This window comes from Abramis brama, assembly GCF_963993115.1.
Source record: "Abramis brama genome assembly, chromosome: 25".
NCBI classification, from domain to species: Eukaryota; Metazoa; Chordata; class Actinopteri; order Cypriniformes; family Leuciscidae; genus Abramis; species Abramis brama.
This window is the reverse complement of record NC_139987.1, coordinates 7,890,168-7,911,744: the sequence shown is the minus strand read 5'-3', so window position 1 is coordinate 7,911,744 and position 21,577 is coordinate 7,890,168. Positions and strand designations below refer to the sequence as shown.

The 21,577-nt window shown below is 39.4% G+C and overlaps 1 protein-coding gene across 1 annotated transcript; it reads left to right on the top strand.

The window, feature by feature from the left end:
• Window positions 1–4,811: 4,811 nt before the first annotated feature.
• On the top strand, window positions 4,812–18,446 carry sftpba (surfactant protein Ba). Its single transcript, XM_084104133.1, has 11 exons — window positions 4,812–4,938; window positions 5,269–5,333; window positions 6,585–6,659; window positions 8,931–9,053; window positions 9,218–9,331; window positions 9,412–9,492; window positions 15,250–15,430; window positions 15,770–15,912; window positions 16,004–16,084; window positions 18,000–18,107; window positions 18,239–18,446. Exons 1-11 carry the CDS (start codon window positions 4,887–4,889, stop codon window positions 18,272–18,274), a joined length of 1,059 nt encoding a protein of 352 aa, XP_083960259.1. The 5' UTR covers window positions 4,812–4,886; the 3' UTR covers window positions 18,275–18,446.
• The last annotated feature ends 3,131 nt before the right edge of the window (window positions 18,447–21,577 follow it).

Here is a 21,577-nt window from a genome sequence, read left to right as displayed (position 1 = left end):
ACGGATTGGTGAGCTCTGTGCGAGGGCAGGCCGACTTCTGCCTCCTGGTTGAGCACAGAAAACGGCTTCAACTAGCAGTCTTTCTGGCCCTCAAAACCTTCCTGCCAGATCTGTCTGGGGGCACCATGTCTTAGTCCGATTGGAAAAGATGGCAGTGTGTCCTACATAAACCAACAAGATGGACTTGGATCGAGACCTCTGTAAAAACTGATGAGATGCTTCCTCTTATGGGCACAACCCAACCTGCGCTCGCTGAGATCGGCACATTTGCCAGCCAGACTGAACCAAGGGGTAGACATACTGTTCCGGGGCAACAGTTCACATAATTGGAATATCTTCGGGAAGGCAGAGGTCGACCTTTTTGAGGGACAGGGCACTTCCGTTCATGAAGCAAAGACTGTCCCATTGGATAGTGGATGCGATTGCGTTGACTTATGCTTCGATGGGCCTACAGTCCCCCATCAGGGTTAAAGCACATCTACCAGAGGCATGGCCTCTTCCTGGGCATGGTCCAGCGGAGTGTACATTGGCGACATTTGTGTGGAGTCAGCTGGTCCTTGCCATCCACATTCACCAGATAATATAATTTGGAAACATTTCTGTGTAAGCTGGGCTTTGACCTCTACATGAGCTCAACCCGCTAGAGCCCTCCATGCGGCTCTGACATGTAGTCTAATTCCCATGTTTTTGAGCCGTTTTATCGTCCTACCTTAGCCTTTGCACCCTTAGGCCTTTATGTATGCGTCTTTAGTTCCCATTGTGTCTAGCGACGCAGTACGAGTGAACCGTATCGAAAGAGAACGTACTTGGTTACAAACGTAACCTTGGTTCCCTGTGATAACGGGAACGAGTACTGTGTCATCTATCATGCTGCACGACTTGGTGTTCGTTGCTTCAGTCGAATTAACCTGATTCCCTATGGCAGAATGTCTGCTTATATAGTGTCACGATCCACACACAAAAACAAGGGTAGGATCCAAATTGCAGTATATTTATTAAGGGCCAATCCGTTACATCATAATCCAGTCCATGCAGAGGTCAAAATCCAATGAAGCAATCCAACACAAGAACAAAATAAGACACACACAAGAACCGACCGAAGAAGTCGTGTGATACATACAAGGACTCCGTAACAAACATTAAAACAGACAGGGTATTTATACACAGAACCTTAATGATAATGGGGAACAGCTGAGTGCAATGATGATGGGGAACAGCTGAGTGCAATGATATGCCATGGCTACCCTTCAGGCAGCCATGGCACAGAAACTGGCTCAGATGGCCATGGCTCAGGAACAGACACCGGCTCAGGAACAGACACCGGCTCAGGAACAGTCTCTGGATCGGCGGAACTCATGTATTTCCTCCATGCACGCAGAACAGTCAGTGCATAAAAAAGAAAGAGTCCCGTGGCAGGACTGATGGTGGGCAGTTCTGGGATGGCCTCCGGGACGACAACGGGCTGCACGGGCACGGCTTCCGGGACAACGTGCTTCCTCCATGCATGCAGCACAGCCAATGTGTAAAAGAGAAAGACAGTCTTCTTGGCCGTGGCAGGACTGATGGTGGGCAGTTCTGTGACGGCCTCCGGGACGACAGCGGGCTGTTCGGGGACAACCACCGGGACGACAGCGGGCTGCATGGGGACGGCCTCCGCGATGACAGAGGGCTGTTCGGGCACGGTCTCCGGGACGACAGCAGGCTGTTCGGGCACAGTCTCCGGGACGACAGCGGGCTGCACGGGGACAACCACCGGGACGACAGCGGGCTGCTCGGGCAAGACCTCCGGTTCATTGGGAAGGCAGGAAGTCTTCTTCCTCCTCCGCCGTCCTTGATGGCGAGATGCAGGCTCACGGCTGGACATCACCGGCCCAGGATGAGAGACCGAAGCAGAGAGTGGTGCCAGGGCTCACATCTAGCCCCTCCTCTCCTGCGGCCTCCCCGGGTACCCGAAAACCTGGCCAGACAGGTTCCCTCAAAGGATTGTCCATGTCTGATGGAAGGTGGCTCAGGAGAATTGACCGCCATGGTCTCCCCCGCTGCCTCCTCTCCCTCTTGGTGGCTGGGGAAGAGTCATGGAAAAACATACCGCTGGATCTTAATGTGACAAAGTCCTTCTGTCACGATCCACACACAAAAAACAAGGGTAGGATCCAAATTGCAGTATATTTATTAAGGGCCAATCCATTACAACATAATCCAGTCCATGCAGAGGTCAAAATCCAATGAAACAAGACACACACACAAAAAACACACACGAGAGACACACACAAGAGAGACACACACAAGAGAGACACACACAAGAGAGACGACACACAAGAGAGACGACACACAAGAGAGACGACACACAAGAGAGACACACACAAGAGAGACACACACAAGAGAGACACACACAAGAGAGACGACCTAAGAAGTGGTGTGATACATACAAGGACTCTGTAACAAACACTAAAACAGACAGGGTATTTATACACAGAACCTAAATGATAATGGGGAACAGCTGAGTGCAATGATGATGGGGAACAGCTGAGTGCAATGATACAGTGATGGGTACAGACAAGGATTGTGTGGAATGCAGTTCATAATGTGAAAGACACCGTGGGGAAGGAGGACCTCTAGTGGACACCCGGGAACACAAACCCAACACTGTGACATATAGAGGGATATCTGACTGGCTTTCTCACCCATTGTGCAGCTTCACTGCTCAGCCATTGGTTCGCTCAGCTCTGCTGCACTACCATAGGCTCGTGCAGTTTCACTGTGTTATTCTATAAGCTTCAGTAATCAGAGAATTTTTTTATTTTATTATTGCGTCTGGTGAGCATGAGTGAACCGGATAAAAAGAGAACCAAGGTTACGTTAGTAAAAGAGTATGTTTTACTGCCTCCAGTGTAAATTTCTGTTGGAAACTGCAGTGATATGTACTGTATGTATTGGTACACATTTTGTGATTCGCAGAAATGTTGCCACAGGTATGTTTTTCAATGAGCCTGCGAATGTTTGTCCATATGTTTACAGGTTTGACTACACTTGTGAGGTGTTAATGTCCTCACTTATATAGTGAAACCTGTTGAACACCAAACTAAACCTCACTTGTTTCTATTTAAATTGAGGGTTATGTTTAGGGGTCGAGATATGAAATAATATATCAATAACAAGAATTTATAATAATAATGAGAAAATGTCATTAACCTGATAGAAAAACAATGGAAGTGAAACATGTGTGCATATGTGTTTTGTATGTGTGTGTTTGTACCAACTTTTGGGGACAAATTTGTATCCCAAAGAGAGCTAAACCAGACAAAATATCCCAAAACCTCATTTTGGGGAATTGTCAGTAACTAATGAGTAACTGTGACTTTTTATATGTTTTAGGATTTTTAGGACAGAATTAGCAAATATATTATAGCCACGTGCTGTACATTCTAATAGCATGAGGCATGAGGAGATTGAGAAAATTCTAGTGATTTACTAAAAATGTTTTAAATAAACACAACATCTAAGAAATTATTTAGGTAACAGTACAGTAAAGATTGACCTTCCCAGTCATTGTTAGAATATCATCAAATACACTGAAAAGAAAATAAGACCACATACTTTAGGTCTTCAAATGGCCTTCAGAAGATCCTGATGATCCTGTTGAAAATGTGTATTTTGTCTAAAATATTATAGTATTATAATATTATATTCTTTTGGGGGAAAAAAATTAAAAGCACAAATGGGATATGAAGGTACACAGAACAATGCAAAAGAAAAAAGATTTCTGAAGGATTTTAAATGATGTTTTATTAACAAAGTTTGGGAGGAACACGTTCAAATGATCTATCCAATTATCGCCATTCCAACCAGCAGTGAACAATCAGTTATCAACATGTCTACCCAGTTAGCATAGGTGAAGGCCTATGTATCTATATGCACACTGGGTTCAGGCCAAAATACCGAGCTCGGAGCCCTCTCCTCGGACAGCACGCCAAATACACATACCATTCTATCTGACTTATCTGTAGTATGTGTTAACTCAAGGTTGTGCAGATAGAAACATCATCCCACTGACAAGACCTGGTCGGACTCCCTAGGAATACCAATGGTCACTTTAGGATGAGCCAGTGTTTTCCAGACCTGTTTCTGAAGGCCCACCATCAATACATGTTTTGGACATCTCACTAATTTGACACATAGTCTTGGTCTATTAAAGAGCAGATGAGTTGCATTTAAAACCTACTGTTTGTGTCCCTCAAGGGACAGTGTTAGGAAAGCAATAATCATTTATCCTATTCTTAAAATTCACTTAAACTTACCATTGTTCTGGGTTTGTGCCAGCTCTGCTCAGTTTCAGTACAGCTGAGAACTGGAGGAACTGCACTGATGCCAAGCTGAGAGTATTGTCTGTTACAGCAGTGCAACAATGTGGTTACATAACACTGTTATGTAAAATTTTCTTTTGAAAATGTAATATTAATAAGAACAATAAATCTATCCTTCAGTTCTGTAGGTCTTCCTAGACTTAAACTATGTGGCTTCTGTCTTCCTCATAGATCTTAAATAAGTCGGGTCCCTCCATCAGTGTAAGACTACTCGATCTTTTAGAATGAATATCTAACCTGACTATGAGCCATAGCGCTGCTTGACTTAGCAAGAATCACTAATAACTAATGGTCTAGAAACATGACAAATATTGGCTTTCCTGGCTGTCAAATAGTGTGATCAAGCAACATTATTTGTTGACACACAGTGAAGGGTTAGCTATGTTATCACGTCTGGGTTGTGCTTTTGGGGGCGTCACATATAAAGGGTAGTTCCTCTTTGAGCTAAACCTTCCCATCGCTATATACAGGGGCAAATTTGAGAATTTTACATTAGTTCTTCTAGCCGAGGTGACTGAAGACATGACTGCCTTCAAACTGGAGCTCCTCTTTTTCACTGCCCTTCTGGGTTCAGGTAAATGAACTGCTATGATGACGGAAATAGTGATATGTTCTGTGTGAATGTCTATATACATATGTAGTGCTTTTTTAATGTTACTGTAATGTTATGTAATGTTATGATATTGAATTAAAAATATGGAATAATATAGTGTGACAAGAAATATAATCAGATATTACTGTAATATTAAAAAGTTTGCCTTATTTCAATCAAATAGGAAAAAAACACACAATACAAATACAAATTTCTTAGTGATATTCTCATACTGTTATTTATTTTCCAAATGCATGCATTTCATCTTCAGTTCAGTGGAGGTTAATGAAAAAGTGATTTTGTTTTTAACAGTCAAAACAAGATCTGTTAATACAACAGGCATGGATAAAGTCCCGATGGGTGCGGATGACACTGTGGTGAGTTTTAGGAATCTTAAATGCTTCGCTTTTTTTTTTTTTTTTTTGTTACACTGACTTCTAAAACAAAAGTTGACTCGACCCTGTCAATCTGCATTTTAAACACTGGTTGGACTGATATTATTTCCTTAGCCTGGAAGTCATTTATTTTTCTTTTATTTTAAAGAAACAAAACCAATATAAGGCAGAGTAAAATAAGTTTATATGATAGTTTATAAAATTATAATTTTATTTTTAAAAAATTATAATTTTATAAAAAAAGTTTATAAAAAGTTTTTTTTTCTTTTCATATTAAATCCATAGTTTGGTTTCTAAGACGAAATTGACTGATTAGAAAAAAATAGAAGTTGTAATTTTCATATCCTCAAACTCTTTCACACAGTACCTGAAATACACAAACCACAAACATTTAAGAGTACCAGAGCTCTCACTTCTTTTTTATTTCTCCACCAAATAACCAGAAGTGGGCAGTAACAAAGTACATTTACTTGAGTACTGTACTTAAGTACACTTTTTGAGTATCTGTACTTTACTTGAGTGTTATCTTTTCTGGAAACTTTTTACTTTAACTTAACTACATTTGAAAGACAAATATCATACTTTTTACTCCACTACGTTTCTGTCAAGGTCCTTGAGTAGAAAGTAGTAACGTCAGTCAGGGGATGATTTTGGTTTGGAAATGAAAGTCGTGTTGATGTCAGAACCCGACGTCAGATTTACGTCAGAACCCGACGTCGGACAGACATTGGATTTTGGTTGGAAATGAAAGTCGGGTTGACGTCAAAGCCAAAAAACTAAGCCAAGGGCACTATTTGAGGGAACAGCCATTTGGGTGTCCGAAACCATTGTAGACGTTATTGAGTGCGCTTATTCAATCTCATATTCAATTCCACTACTGGAACTGTGTTCTAGAAATAAATGTGATATTGATATGAGGGTAGGCAGGCATTCAGAGGCATAAGGTACTGTAAGTATTACATTCAACAATGCAACAATAATAAAACAATGCATTGATATTTACTTTTTACTTTTGATACTTAAGTACTTTTAAAAACGAGTACTTCTGTACTTTTACATAAGTAAGAATCGGTCTTTACCACTTTTACTTGTAACGGAGTAATATTTGACCAGTAGTATCTGTACTTTCACTCAAGTAAGGAAGTTGTGTGTATACTTTGTCCACCTCTGAAAATTACACAAAGCAATGGGCACTAGGCCTTTAAACATTCTCTAATATCTTATATTCTGTAGATGGGAGACACGTGTCAGGACTGCACTCAGATTTTTGAGCTTGTGAAGGACCTCGTTTCCAATCAAGACTTTCAGGTATGATCAAACACACACACACACACACACACACACACACACACACACACACACACACACACACACACACACACACACACACACAAACACACACACACACACACACACACACACACACACACACACAAACTCACACATGCATATCCAGACAGATGTAATAGTGAATAAAAGTATTCATGGTCTCTTGGCTGATGTCTGAGATACAGTGTTTTACTTTTATCTAGGAGAAACAGATTGAGGTGAGAGTGCTGCTGTTTAAAACTGAAAATCATGAATTTACAATCAATGCCAAAACTTTTGAGAAAGTCTTAACATGACTGCAGCTTAATTTATCTCAAATTTGCATGATTTTCAGCATGTTTTAAATAGTATTTCTAATAAATAAGGAAGCTGTATTGAAAAGCAGAAGTGAATTCCTTCGGTTCTATTCATGGTGTCACTTTTTGAACTTCTCACTCACAAATCTGGTGAATTTGGTGTTTCTCACCTGTCCACTTTTCGGTCAGATATGGTCCTTCAAAGACCCTGTATTACATCTGTACTAACACATCCACTTTACAATGAGACTTACATACAATGACATGATATTTTGTCCTCTTAATTCACTTATAGGAATATTCTATTTTAGGCTCAATGGAGCACACTTGTTGAATATTGGAGATTATCACAACTCATTTTTATTTATCCCTTGTTTTCTTTTGTAAAAAATGGAGGTTCACAATGAGGCACTTCTAATTAAAGTAAATGGGGCCATTTTTTGGAGTTTTCTACAGCAGAAAAATGACACTTACAATTTTATAAAAGCCTTCCATTAATTATTCTGTTAAATTGTGTTTCTTAAACTGTAAAGTTGTTCTCAGCATTTTTATGGTTGTTGTGTTATGACTTGAAGTTTTAAAATTATAAATAACTTTACACAATAAAATGTTTTTGTTGTTGTTGTTGTTGTTTTTACCCTAAACCTAACCGTCAGTGGGCCGTAAGCAGATCGTACAGAAATGAAAAAACAAAACAAAACAAATTCGCTGCCATTTCGCCAAATTGTAAAAATAGTTATCAATTGCCATGAAAGTGTGCTGGATTTTTCTTCACAATAAATTGTGTTGGCATCATGATCATTTGCGTCTTGCGGTTGTACTTTTAAAAAGGTACATCAAAGTTTAGGCTATGAATTTTCCTCATTCACTTCCATTGTACCTACCTCACGATATCACCAAGATATCTGCTCTTTTTTTTCAAGAAAAGGAGGGACAATTAAAAAAAAAAAAAAGAAAATTGTAAACAACATCATATTGCAAATGCTGTTGATTGAGCTTGACTTGTACTGAACCTGGAATATTCCTTTAAGGCACCACAGGCATTACATTAGACTGAAAAGTATCAAACCAACTGGCATCTGTAAACAAATTCTGCACAAGCTTTTGAGGTCTAACCAATGTAGGATTGACTTTCAAAAAACTTTCACCTGCTTGTACAGGTGCAGTACATCTCTTTAACTATGAATATGTTCAACTACTAGAATATGTCCAAATATTTTTGTTTTGTTGTTTTGGTGAAATGTTTTATTTGAAAAGTCTTCTTGTACTGTCTTTATATAAAATAAATGCCACTTGGTTTGATATATGTATCTAATGCAATGGCATTCATTGAACCCTACTCCTCTCCTTGGGTAATTTTAACCTGAAATTAGCTTTTTTACATTTTAAAAAATTTAAAAAATACACACACAAAAAACATTTGTCTGGATTCAAGGTGTTTTTTAGTTGTAATAAAAATAGTAACAAATCCTTCACTTGCAGGTCAATTTGATCCCCAAAAGGAATGAATGGGAAATGGGGAAAATGGGGGGGTATTTGTCAAAAAAAACAAAAACTCTGACACAATTCAGAACATACACATGCGCAAATGACTGGATGAGACTATGGAATATCCCCATTGCAGAACACGTACACCACTCACACATAGAAATAGATAATTAATAAAATGCATTTATGTTTTGAATTTTTATATATGTATGTTCCCAAATTCCAGTTTATTTGTTCTATATCTCCATCGAGAAACTATAGGTCTCTCTAGTGGCAATAGTCATAAAATGCAGATTAATGTCTTTTTTTCCTAAAAAATAGTTTTTAGGAGAGTTACCCAAGGAGAGGTAGTGTAAATAATATCCTTTGTCCAAGCTAATTTTTATTTATTTTTTTTAATCAGATGTGTTTGTGGGATTCTCTTTTCTTACGTAACTTCAATGCAATAATTTATCTTAATTTTTAGGCCAAATTAACTTCCACTCTTGAGCAAGTGTGTGATAAGTTGCCTCCCAAAGTCACTAAACTCTGCCACACTGAGGTGGAAAAGATGCTTCCTCTGGCCATCGCCTTCATAAGTGGAATACTGGTGAGTAGCTCACAGCTTTATAGTTAGATTAGACTGCGTTTGACTGATAGGATATTGTATTGTGCATATTCAGTGGTAAAATGAATGCGCATGGGTTTGAAAACGTACATATAACAAAAAGAAGCAACAGTCAAAATCACAAGTCTTTCAATCTCTCTCTGCAGAATCCAAGTGACATCTGTACTTTTCTTGGACTGTGTGGAGGCCGTGACAGTGATAGGATGAAAGATCTGTTGCTTAATCACATGGCAAAAACTGTGCCATTGGTGAATATGAAGGTAACATTAAGAGGAAGTTTGTTGTTGTTTTTTTGCATGTTCTGCATAGCTGACTTAAGTTCCTCTGCTCTCTAACACAGATGGAGGGATCCATTCAGTGCTCTGTTTGCTCATACGCTGTGAGCACACTTGGGTATCTGTTTCCCAGAGAGAGGACTGAGGTGAAATTCACAATCACATTACACATGGAGCTCAGATTCAGAATAATGGCATATTTCCTACTGATTTGTGTGCGGTTTACACTCTTATTAATGCGCTTAATTGTTGAATGTGCGCTTGTAGTTCAAATCTTTTTTTCTTTAACTATAATTCATAATATAATCTTAATCAAATAAAAAGCCAAGTGTATTTTAAGAGAGCACACTTTAGTTTTACTTTAAAGTACATTTTAAATAATTGTTTTAATAATATTTTGTCATGCTTTAAAGAACTACACTTATAAAGTATAAGTAAAACAACCTACTTGATTATAACTGTAGTGTGTTATTCAAATTACATTCAAAGTTTATATATTTTGAATGTAGCCTACTAAATTGAAACTTGTAATTACAAATATATTAATATATATATATATATATATATATATATATATATATAGCTGCGAGCAGCGATTGTGGGCCCAAGCCGGTGGCACCGCCACCCTGGTGCCTTTAGTTACACTAAAGCCACCGGGGTGGCGGTGTCACCGGCTTGGGCCCTCCATCGCTGCTCGCAGCTATATTTATATATATATATATATATTATATATATATATATATATATATATATATATATATATATATATATATATATATATATATAATAAATGTAAAAAAAAAAAAAAATAGCACTATGAATGACATTATTTATCTATTTTTTGGACTAAAAAAACATTCTGGGTGGTTTTAAACTTAAACAATTATTAAATTGAAAATAAAGAATAAAATGGGTTTAGTTCTGATATTTGTATAATTTTATATAGAAATAAATGGTGTATAATTACATTTTTAGAAGATAGGAGGTTTTTAGTGTTTCCTTTTTTGACATTACTTTAATCCCTCGCCATAGCAAAACCGTTTTATTATCTGTTTACAATTTAGCATCTTTAATGTATTTTCATCATGTTGAAAAAGTTTGGTGGGAATAAAATAAACCACTTAAGAGGAGTGGGTAAAAATTCAGAGGCTGATTTTGCAAAGAAATCCACATTCAAACCAAAATATCTGACTTCCTGTTGCTCGGAGCTAATTACTGTAAATTAGAAAATTGTCCGGCTCGATGAGACCAATATGTGTACTGATTTTTGTGACTGTACATAAAATTAACCCCCTCACTTTTGTCAAAAGCATTTAGAAAGTGACACACTTCCTGCTGCCAGTTGGTGGCGCTATAACTTTGACTCACAATAGTTACATACATGTGATCGGCCTCTTACCACGAACAAACTGCTGAAGTTTCATCAAGATCAGTTAATGTATGCAGAAGTTATAACAATTCGTTTTTATTTTTTCTCGCCATAAATTCGTTTCCTCGCCACGGCCAAACCGTTCGAGATATCAAAAATCCATCCGCAATTTAGCATCCTCAATGTCTTGACTTCATGCTGACCGAGTTTGGAGGCGATTGGATGAATTCTCTAGGATGAGTACATCAAATTCCACAGCATGCGTTTTTCAAACAACCCATAATAGCCGACTTCCTGTTGGGCGGAGCTAATAACTTAGAGTGCGGAAGTTGTTCGGCCCGATGAGATCTATATGTGTACCAAGTTTCATATTAATTCATGCGAGCGTGTTTGATATATGGACCAAGTTTTCAGACCGTGTCCAAGGGGGCGCTGTTGAGCCCCCCTGCCACACCCGGGTACCAGCTTCAGCCCGGCTCTGATGACCGTGGGTTCTGACCTGTGTGAAAAGTTTCAAGAGTTTTTGAGCACGTTAGGGCCCCAAAAGCCCCTGAAACCTTGAAAAACATCCACATTCAAACCAAAATATCTGACTTCCTGTTGGTCTGAGGTAATGACTGTAAATTAGAAAGTTGTCCGGCTTGATGAGAACAATACACCTACCAAGTTTTGTGATTCTAGGAAAAACTAAGCCCCCATTTTTGACTAAAGGTGGCGCTACTGAGCCATTCCACCACGCCCGTTTCTGAAACTTTGCACGTCTACTGGATAATAAATGTGATGTGTCTGTTGAGTTTCATGCATTTTCAAGCATGTGAAGAGTCTCAAAAACATCCGAAAATAATATTAAAGTTTGATGCGTTGCCACGGCAACAGTATCTAAGATATCAATAATCCTTTCACAGGTCTACATCTGCCGTGTGTTTACATTATACACAAAGTTTTAAGCAAATCGGGTAAAAATAAGAGAGTGATTTCAAAGCATTTTGAAAGTGGCACACTTCCTGTTGCCAGTTGGTGGCGCTATAACTTTGACTCACAAATGTCACATCCATGTGATCGGCCTCTTACAATGAACACACTGCTGAAGTTTCAGCAAGATCAGATAATGTATGCAGAAGTTATAACACACTTCCTGTGTCCCATTATTCGCCATAAATTCGTTTCCTCGCCACGGCCAAACCGTTCGAGATATCAAAAATCTGTTCGCAAGAATTCATCCTCAATGTCTTGACTTTATTCACACCGAGTTTGGTGGCGATCGGATGAATTCCCTAGGAGGAGTATTTCACATTCCATTGTATGCGTTTTCCAAACAACGTATAATAACCGACTTCCTGTTGGGCTTTTGTAAAACTTAGAGCACGAAAGTTGTTCGGCCCGATGAGATCTATATGTGTACTGAGTTTCATATTATTACATGCAAGCGTGTTTGATTTATGGACCAAGTTTTCGGACACCATTCCAGGGGGCGCTGTCGAGCCCCCCTGCCACGCCCGGGTACCAGCTTCAGTCCGGCCCTGATGGCCACAGGTTCTGACGTGTGTGCAAAATTTCAAGAGTTTGAGCATGTTAAGGGCCCCAAAAGTGGCAAAAAAATAAAAAAATAAAAAAAACACTTCCGAAAACAAAAATACTGTACATGACATACATCACAGACAGCGACATAGTGTCAGGCCAGATCCGGCCCACATCTGGTAGGCTACGTGAGTGTTACGTCTTGGTTGAAGCAGAGGAGGAAGCAGGATCCACATGCAGTAGTCTTTTATTAAATAAACTCAACTTCACATGCACAAACTCAGGACTAAGACTCAGGAACAGAACAACCACCATGGTGCAACAATATACAAGAACTGACAAAGACTGAACTAAACACAGGGCTTAAATACACAGACAGACAAGCTAAACAAGATAACAAGGGGGCGTGGCTAAACAGAAACACCTGGGAAGACTAATCAACATAACGGGAGACAGCTAAACATGAAAAGACAGGGGAACACATGACAGACAATAACAAAACACAAAACCCACACCGTGACACAGCCCACCCTCTATGGGCGGCTCCCGACGCCCATCAAAACAAAAAACAATAGTTCAGGAGGGTGGTGGGGCGGCAGGATGGAAGACCAGGGCAGATCAGGCTGTGCAGGTGACCAGGGCGGAGACGACCGTGCAGGCGACCAGGGAGGAGACGACCCTTCAGGAGGCCAGGGAGGAGACGACCCTTCAGGCGGCCAGGTAGGATATGGCTGAAGAGGCGACCATGGCGGCACGGCCTCCATGGTCCAATCGCGGGACCTACAGATCGGCCATCTTGTCCAGAGACACTGGCTCGGTGGCGGCCATCTTGTCCGGAGACATTGTCTCGGTGGCGGCGGCCATCTTGTCCGGAGACACTGGCTCGGCGGCGGCCATCTTGTCCAGAGACACTGGCTCGACGTGAACAGTCTCTGGATCGGCAGAAGCGACGTGAACAGTCTCTGGATCGGCAGAAGCGACGTGAACAGTCTCTGGATCGGCAGAAGCGACGTGAACAGTCTCTGGATCGGCAGACGTGACGTGAACAGTCTCTGGATCGGCAGACGTGACATCGTGAAGCTCTGGCTGGGCAGGACTGACGTGAAGTAGCTCAGGCACTGCAGGGCTGACATGAAGAGGCTGAGGCTCGGCAGAGCGGACGTGAAGAGGCTCAGGCTCGGCAGGGCTGACGTGAAGAGGCTCAGGCTCGGCAGGGCTGACGTGAAGCTCAGGCTTGGCAACGGCCATGGTCATGACAGGATCTGGTGTGGATGCACTGGCGAGCGATGTGAGCACTGGAGTTGCCAATATTAAAGTGGGCATGACGTGAATTGGCTCAGTGTTAGGTAATACTGTGAGCTTGCGTGGCTCCTCATTTGTAAAGCCCACAGTAACTGACGAACCACTCCAAAGAAGGGCAAAGTTAATAAATCCTGCTAGCGAGCCTCGAGGACCATCACTAACCAGTTTTGACTGGTAATATTTATTGAGCCCATAACAATAAAAATCAATGAGTGCGTAATCTGGAAAGTCGATGAGGTGTGAAAGGTCTAGAAAATCTCAGGTGTGGTCCTCGAGTGGTCGGTTACCTTGACGGAGTCGAATGAGGCGTACTGCTGGATCCATTGTGTGGTCAGTTCTTCTGTTACATCTTGGTTGAAGCAGAGGAGGAAGCAGGATCCACATGCAGTAGTCTTTTATTAAATAAACTCAAAACTTCACATGCACAAACTCAGTACTAAGACTCAGGAACAGAACAACCACCATGGCGCAACAATATACAAGAACTGACAAAGACTGAACTAAACACAGGGCTTAAATACACAGACAGACAAGCTAAACAAGATAACAAGGGGGCGTGGCTAAACAGAAACAACTGGGAAGACTAATCAACATAACGGGAGACAGCTAAACATGAAAAGACAGGGGAACACATGACAGACAATAACAAAACACAAAACCCACACCGTGACAGTGAGGAACGTGGGCCGGATTATGGGCAGACACTGTCCGGGATGTTTCAACAGAAATTACATTAAAAGTATATTTTAGTTCACCATAAATGCTTGTGAGTACATTCAGCAGTACTTAAACCATATTTTAAAGATGACAGGAGTAATTCTGAAATTACATATAAAGATGTACTTAAGTCCTACTTGAGTGGGACACAAAAAAATTCTGTTTGCCTTTATAGCATATTATCTCAGCACTAAGTACTCTTTTTTAAAGTATGCTAAAGTGTACTTCTTTTTCACCAGGAATTTATTTTACCTAGTAAGCGAAAGTTTTAATAAATGTTCTAAAATGTAGTATGCTGCATTGCTGATCTAATCATCTTTAAAATCGTATGTTTTCTCTGATCAAATAATGAGTCAAAATACACGGTGTTCCAAATTATTATGCAAGTGACATTAGTGGGATTTCTCAGTACAATAAACATTCAGATTTTAGTTTTTTAAAAGAAAGTGTTTGTTTGTTTTATTTCTCCATATCTTTTTAGATAACTGTTACCAATCTCAGTATCAAATGTTTCTCTTTGTGAGCTTGAAATGCAACACAATGAAATGCAACTTTGCGCACAACTGCCAGCCTGCAAAGTTCTTGAGACTCCAGCAAGCTTCTTTTTTTGACAGAAACTTTCCTTAAGCTTTTATCTGACCGAGTTCTCTTGTGCTCATGTTCTCTTGTGCAAATCTTATGATAGTTTGATAATCTGTGGATTTCAGATGTGGGTCGGATCTGGGCCAACATGTTGCTGTCTGGGAAAGATCTTTCTTCCTTCCCATATAGTATGAAAACTGTCTTGCTTAATAATGTGGGTCAACCTCTTTAAGTAGGGTTTCCATTAAGTAGACCTGGCAAATGATTAAACAAACCTGTCTAAGATTGAAACCAGTTATCTAAAAAGATATGGAAATGCGCTGTAGATGCGTAAAAAATGCTGCTGTAATTTATTTTTTCACAATGGAAAAGCAAAAACCCTGAACCTGTGTTTTGTGTTTTTCCTCTTATACAGAGCATCATAACTATCCTGCTTGAAAATTTGTGCAGCGAGTTTCCTCTGATTCAGCAACAGTGCAATAAGTTGGTTGAAAAATACGTCCAACTCTTGGTTGACACGCTACTGGACAACACCTCTCCTAACTTCATATGCACTCTCCTTCATTTTTGTGAAATGCGGGAGCGTCCCATCAACGGTTAGTGTTCAGACATTGATTGGCTTGTGCTGATTTTTGTCTTTAACACTTCTGAACATCAATAAAGGAATAATTCACAAAAATGCTAATTATAGACTGGGGGACTCCAATCCTGTTCCTGGTGGGCCAACGTCCTGCACAGTTTTGCTCCAACCAGCTCAAACAGGAAGTTTAGTGAGTCTGAAGACCTTGGTTAGCTGGTGGAGGTGTGTTTAATTGGGGTTGGAGATAAACACTGTGGGACAGTGGCCCTCCAGGAACAGGTTTGGATATCCCTGGATTAGATAAATGTCTCTGCCTCCCATTCTGTTTCTTCATCCCTCTCTCTTTTTTGAACAGCGCCTCCGACACTTTCTGATTGTGATTCTTGTCTGACGTTGGCGGTTCTGACTCGAATGCGACTGGGCTCCAATGCCACAGAGCGCCAGGCTGCTTCATTCCTCGACACCGTCTGCCAGCTGCACCCCGGTGCCATGCCGAAGGTAGACATAAAGCTGCTCTGAATTACTGACTTTTGAGTGCCCTGAATTTGTAAAATTTAAAAATGTATAATAATTTCTATATCTCGTCTAGTGTGATGCGTACGTGCAGCATCATGGGAACCAGCTACGTGTGCTTCTGAGCAAACCACAGGGGCCGCTGGATATTTGTAAGGTAACCAGATTTTTTTACTTTCTGAAAAAAGAAATTGGACAATAGACCTTTGAGCTCCTTTAAAATTGCAATAGTGTAGTAATGTATGAAGCATAACTCACACAGAAGTCACTGTCAAACCAGGCAGGTTTTCAGGCTTTCCTGTTGGTCATCGGATTCTTTCCGTGGGTGAACTTGCTTGACCAATGTGAATCCGGTGTGAAATCTGTGTGTGGGGAAACTTAGTTATTAACTTAGGGGTCGCTAACACAACACCGTTCTAACAGGAAAACCCTTAAAGCGCTCCGGAGACCCATCCACACAAAACAGTGCCTGGTGTCTCGAGAACGCACTCCCTGATGCACTTGTTCGAAGGTGCAAACAATTATCTCTGCGCAAACCCGCGAAAACACAGACGACGTGCACATGTGCATTACGTGTTTGACACGCACATGCTCCGTCAATGGTGTAAGATGCTGCCAGAGAATGTCTAATAAGGGGAGAACTTCCACTCTCATAAACTTCCGGCTTCTGAACTGGTTGCAGTTCCACTCTGGTTCCATATGAGGGCGCTCACAGGACGAGTGCAGAATGAATGGTCTATGGCGCTATACCTCTCAAAATCTACTTTTCTCAGGATATAATTTTTTGTCTAGTAATTTGAATGTTGTATTCGAAAGGAGATGCAAAGAAATTACACATTGCTGGGTGTTAGATTTTTTAGAGTCACTTATTTGCTTTAAAAAGTCTTTTAAAATGTCAATGACGTCATATACATCGTACGACCAGAGATACTGCTTTACGGCAATCCTTCAGTCGCTTTGGTGCTTTCGCGCTCTGCACTTTCTTTTCTCTCGAGGCATCGACAACACAGCTGACACAGGTAAATACACGTGCTAGAAGAGTTTTTGTTTTGTTGTTTTAAAAGACCACGCCGGAAATACACACACACACACGATGCCATCAAGCGGTATCTCTGGTCATAATCAGTCCTTCACTGACCAGTCAGCGTTCATTAGCAGAATGCTAGCGTGTTATAGGCAACAACAACTCAACCTGTAAGAAATCGAAAGGACATAAGTACTCGTTCATTCAACTTTCGACCTATAACCCATGTTGAACTTGCAAAACCTACAATCAAATCTGAGATTTCTCAACGGCAATCGGGTGAAAGAGACAAATTTAGCCGTCTAGCCCCATAGACTCCCATTCATTTTGCACTCATGGGCGATCGCCCCCAGTGGAACTCTGGTGGAACTACAACCAAAATTCTGTACAATAGTGGCCAGGCTCTCCGTAGACGGGCTCTGATGCTGCTTAGCCATGTATTGACGTGGATCTGCATGATCGTCTCTTCTTGAGTTTTATTTAAATGACTATTTTGTTTTAGAGAGCAGTCTACACAATAGTTAGCCTAATTATCTTACCTGTTCAACAAAATATGGGCATCACAACTCCGTAGTTTCAAATCTTGCATCTTGAATATGACGTACAGATGTCTCCGCTGGTAAAGCACTATAAAGTGTTTTTATTGTCAAATGTTTGGTCTTCTCATCACCAAACAACACTATGCTACTAGCAAATCTAGGAGACAGCGAATGATATTGGGGATTACTGAAACTTCATGGCTCACGTCATATCTGTATGCCGCAGTAGACTCGCAGCATGTATAATTAAAACACTTTTATAGAAAACTATTATGAGTGTATAACTATTAAAAATTCTTCATCTCATGAAAATTTAGACTCTTCACAAAAACACTTTATAATAATGCTAGCATAAATCTAATCTTTTTTTTGGCACCAAACTATTAAATGCACCTTAAAACGCAACATTATGTCAGTTGATTTTCTAAAAATTGTTTTTTCTAAAATAAGCTTAATAAATAGTTTGAAATGATTAAATGAGGTATTTGTCTGTTTTCTGGACTCTTTAGAGGGCAAATTTGTGTGTTTCTGGTGAGGAACCTGCGATTGCTGCTGACCCCTGTAGTCTTGGACTGGAATACATCTGCAGAGACCTCCAGACCGCTGTCGACTGTGGGGTAAGTGCACTGAAAAGCCTTTTAAATGAATACATCTGCCAATGTGCATGTTCTAGCTATCTAATCATCTTTATCTCATGTTCTGCAAGTTAAATTTTTTTGTTTTAAACACATTCATATAACTCCTACAGGCAGTGTCCTTCTGTCAGAAGAACGTTTGGGGATAAATCTGTTTCAGCTGCCCTTGCTCTTGGTAAATGTTAACATATAGTTTGCCAAATGACATTCAATGTCTAATAAACTGATAAATCTTTTATGTACTGAACAAGATTCTGATCCATTGGATATCTTGCTGTTCCTTTGCATTGCACCCAGTTTATTAAAGTTTTACTAACCTTATCCACACAGACTGTGGCCTCTTTCATAACCATAACTCATATGTTTGGTGTTCCTCATCATATCAAATATAAGTGGACTTTAGGGGTCAATATTAACATTTGAACACAAAAACCCAGTAGGCCTATGTTTTATTGATTCATTTTTGAGTGTTGAAAGTATGTTGTTGTGTTTTCTTCTAATCAAAGGTGAGGGTTTTCCAGCATTTGTGTGAGTTTTAACAAAACCTCAGCATCTGTGCATCAACAATGTAGCCTATATGAAATGCTGATGGACCGACTGGGCCAATGCCTCATTATTCTTCATCCTTTCCTGGATCTTCATGGTTCTATTTGCTTTTTAAGTTGAAATCGAGGGTCACAGAGTCATAGGCTTGGATGATATCTTCAGCAAACAAGATAAAACACAACAGACTTGATATAAAAACATGTTTTAAGGGGCAGTTGTTATTTTAACAAAAGGGGATACTGTTGCTTGAGCAACATCATTAATCTTACAATACTTTATCAATCTTTTCAGTGATTGCACAATCCTTCAGTGAGGTCAATTCAAAGGACATTAACAATATTATCTTAGATATGATTAAATTAGGAGTGTATAAACATTTGATCAGTGATAATGTACATTTTTAACTAAAACTGCACACTTACATTTGTATCAGATGATGTTTACTATATTACGGAAATATTTCCATTGTAACCATATAGTTTCTGATAAAATATCATAGTGACTATGGACACATTTTGCCTTGAGATAACTGGAGGGAAAAATGATAATTTATCCTGAATTAACCTTATTGGTCCTACACTTGGAATTAGACACCACTGTCATAAAAACGCCAAAATACTTTAGTATGGTACTATAGTATTTTAGCTGAAACTATTACCATGGTAAATTATTGCAAGTAATATTAAATGTTGAATGGCACTTTCCAAAATTCAGAATAGCTACAGTAAATGGCTAGCTCTATATTTAGATTTCATATTTATTTCTTGAACCTTAATGTATATTAAAGTCAACAGTAAAGACAGCAGAAATACTTTTAAAGATTTACATCAGGGCATTCAATTTTTTATAATGGTGGCGGCACATATGAAAATTGTGGCATTCATGTGAAAAAGAAAGGATGCCCTCTTTGTAGCCTAGTCTATGGTTTTACGTATCAGAACATAATAAAAATCATCTGGTCCTTGTCTTAACATTAGGTACAACCTCAGGCGAACAACAATGACATATTACACCGTGTCATTATTTATTTAACAAAATAACCAAAATGGAGAAGCCACCAGTGAAAAAACTAAGGATGCATCACTGATCAGGGACTCGACTATTTTAAGTGTTGTCTCGATTGCATCCTGCCAGTGCACTGAAACATTTGCTCCCTAAAAAGACCCGCAATACACAATGTAAACCAGGGAGCATCGATGCGCTCACTGTTCCCTTAATGGAAGTTCTGAAGCGCAAAACATAAATCATGTGAGCCGACTCACTAATGACACACAATGTATTTTTAAAATACAAAGCATTACTGAATTATACTTCAGCATGAACATACATCGCTAGACAGGTAATGAACATAATCTGGCTAACATTTATAATTTATTTACGGCTGAAATGCTACACGATGTTGTACAATGAGGACATTGTCATGTCGCCGGAAGTAGTGTCCAAGTATCCCAATGTGTAGTGAGCCAGGGTTCCTAATGTCCTTATCAGTTCCCAAATTCACGTGCATGATGATTCATGACCTAGGGAGCTGATTGAGACGCACCCTTCGTACACCCTTACTGCTTCCATAGGAATTAAGAGGGTAAGTAGCAGTCAGGTGCATCTAATTAAATGCCCTTGATAATCAGCAAGTGTGACCAACTCTATAAATACAGAAGTTTTAGCATTTTGCTGGTCTAGAGCATTCAGGTGTTTGTTAACATAATGCCAAGGAGGAAAACATCAGCGATGATCGTGGAGAAGCAATTACTGCTGCCCATCAATCTGGGAAGGGTTACAATGCCATTTCCAAACCATTTGAATCCATCATTAAACAGCGAGGAAGATAATTCATAAGTGGAATATATTCAGTCTTTCCAGAAATTGACATCCCAGCAAGTTCACCCTATAAGATCAGACTGTGCAATAGTGATGGGCAAATGAAGCCTCATGAAGCACTGAGGCTTTCCCCTGAATGTTTGAGGAAAAGATTCGAAGCATCAAGAGTGTCGAAAACAGCGCCATCTTGTGGCAGGTCAAATTTATAGCAGCCATGTTTATGAGCAGCTGAGTGCGCAGCGCCGTTGTTTTATCCATTGCACACAAATAAAAGCCTGGCAATTCTACATATTGTTTTCTGATAATGTAATTCACATATTAAAGTGTGGCAATAAATTAAATGTAACAATTATATTAATACTAATTATAAAAATACCAACAGAGTTGCTTGATGCAAGTAAATGTTGGTCTAATTATTTTATGGTTTCTATGCTGTTTATGTGTCAGAATATATGATCATGTAACATAGGCTATAGGCTTTATATATTTTTATTATATTTATATATATAAAAAAATGTTAGTAAATGGACTTAAACTTACAAGTCTGGGTCTACCTAGTGGTCTGGGTTCAAACATTCCGACACCAAAGTGAAGCATTCACGTGACTGGAAAGAAAGTGAGGCCTCAGCCTCTTTTTTTTTCTTTCTTTTTTTTTTTTTTTACATATTACACTGTAAGAGCCCTAACTTTAAAATTATGTTACATGGTACCATGAAAAAACTTTAGTATGTTTTTAATAATTTTTTAAAAACATGCTCAACCAAACGGTTGATTTGGCTCTTTATGGTAAAAGTAGAAAAGCTAAGCTAATGTTTTCAGATCATCCATTTCTCCAGTCAGAATGGACTATCTGCTGATATAAACTTCTGATCATTCATAGCTATGAATGTGACACAGCTATTGTTGTTTCTTCATGAGATTATTACTGACAATGTATTTTTTTGCCACTTTTGGATATTTTTTTAAGTAAATATAATAAATTCATAGAATTAATGTGTGAAAATCATAATTATCAGAGGCAATTACTTATTAAATGACAAATGCTGGTTTACTAACATTCCTAAAATTGTAAGAGATTGAATTTATTT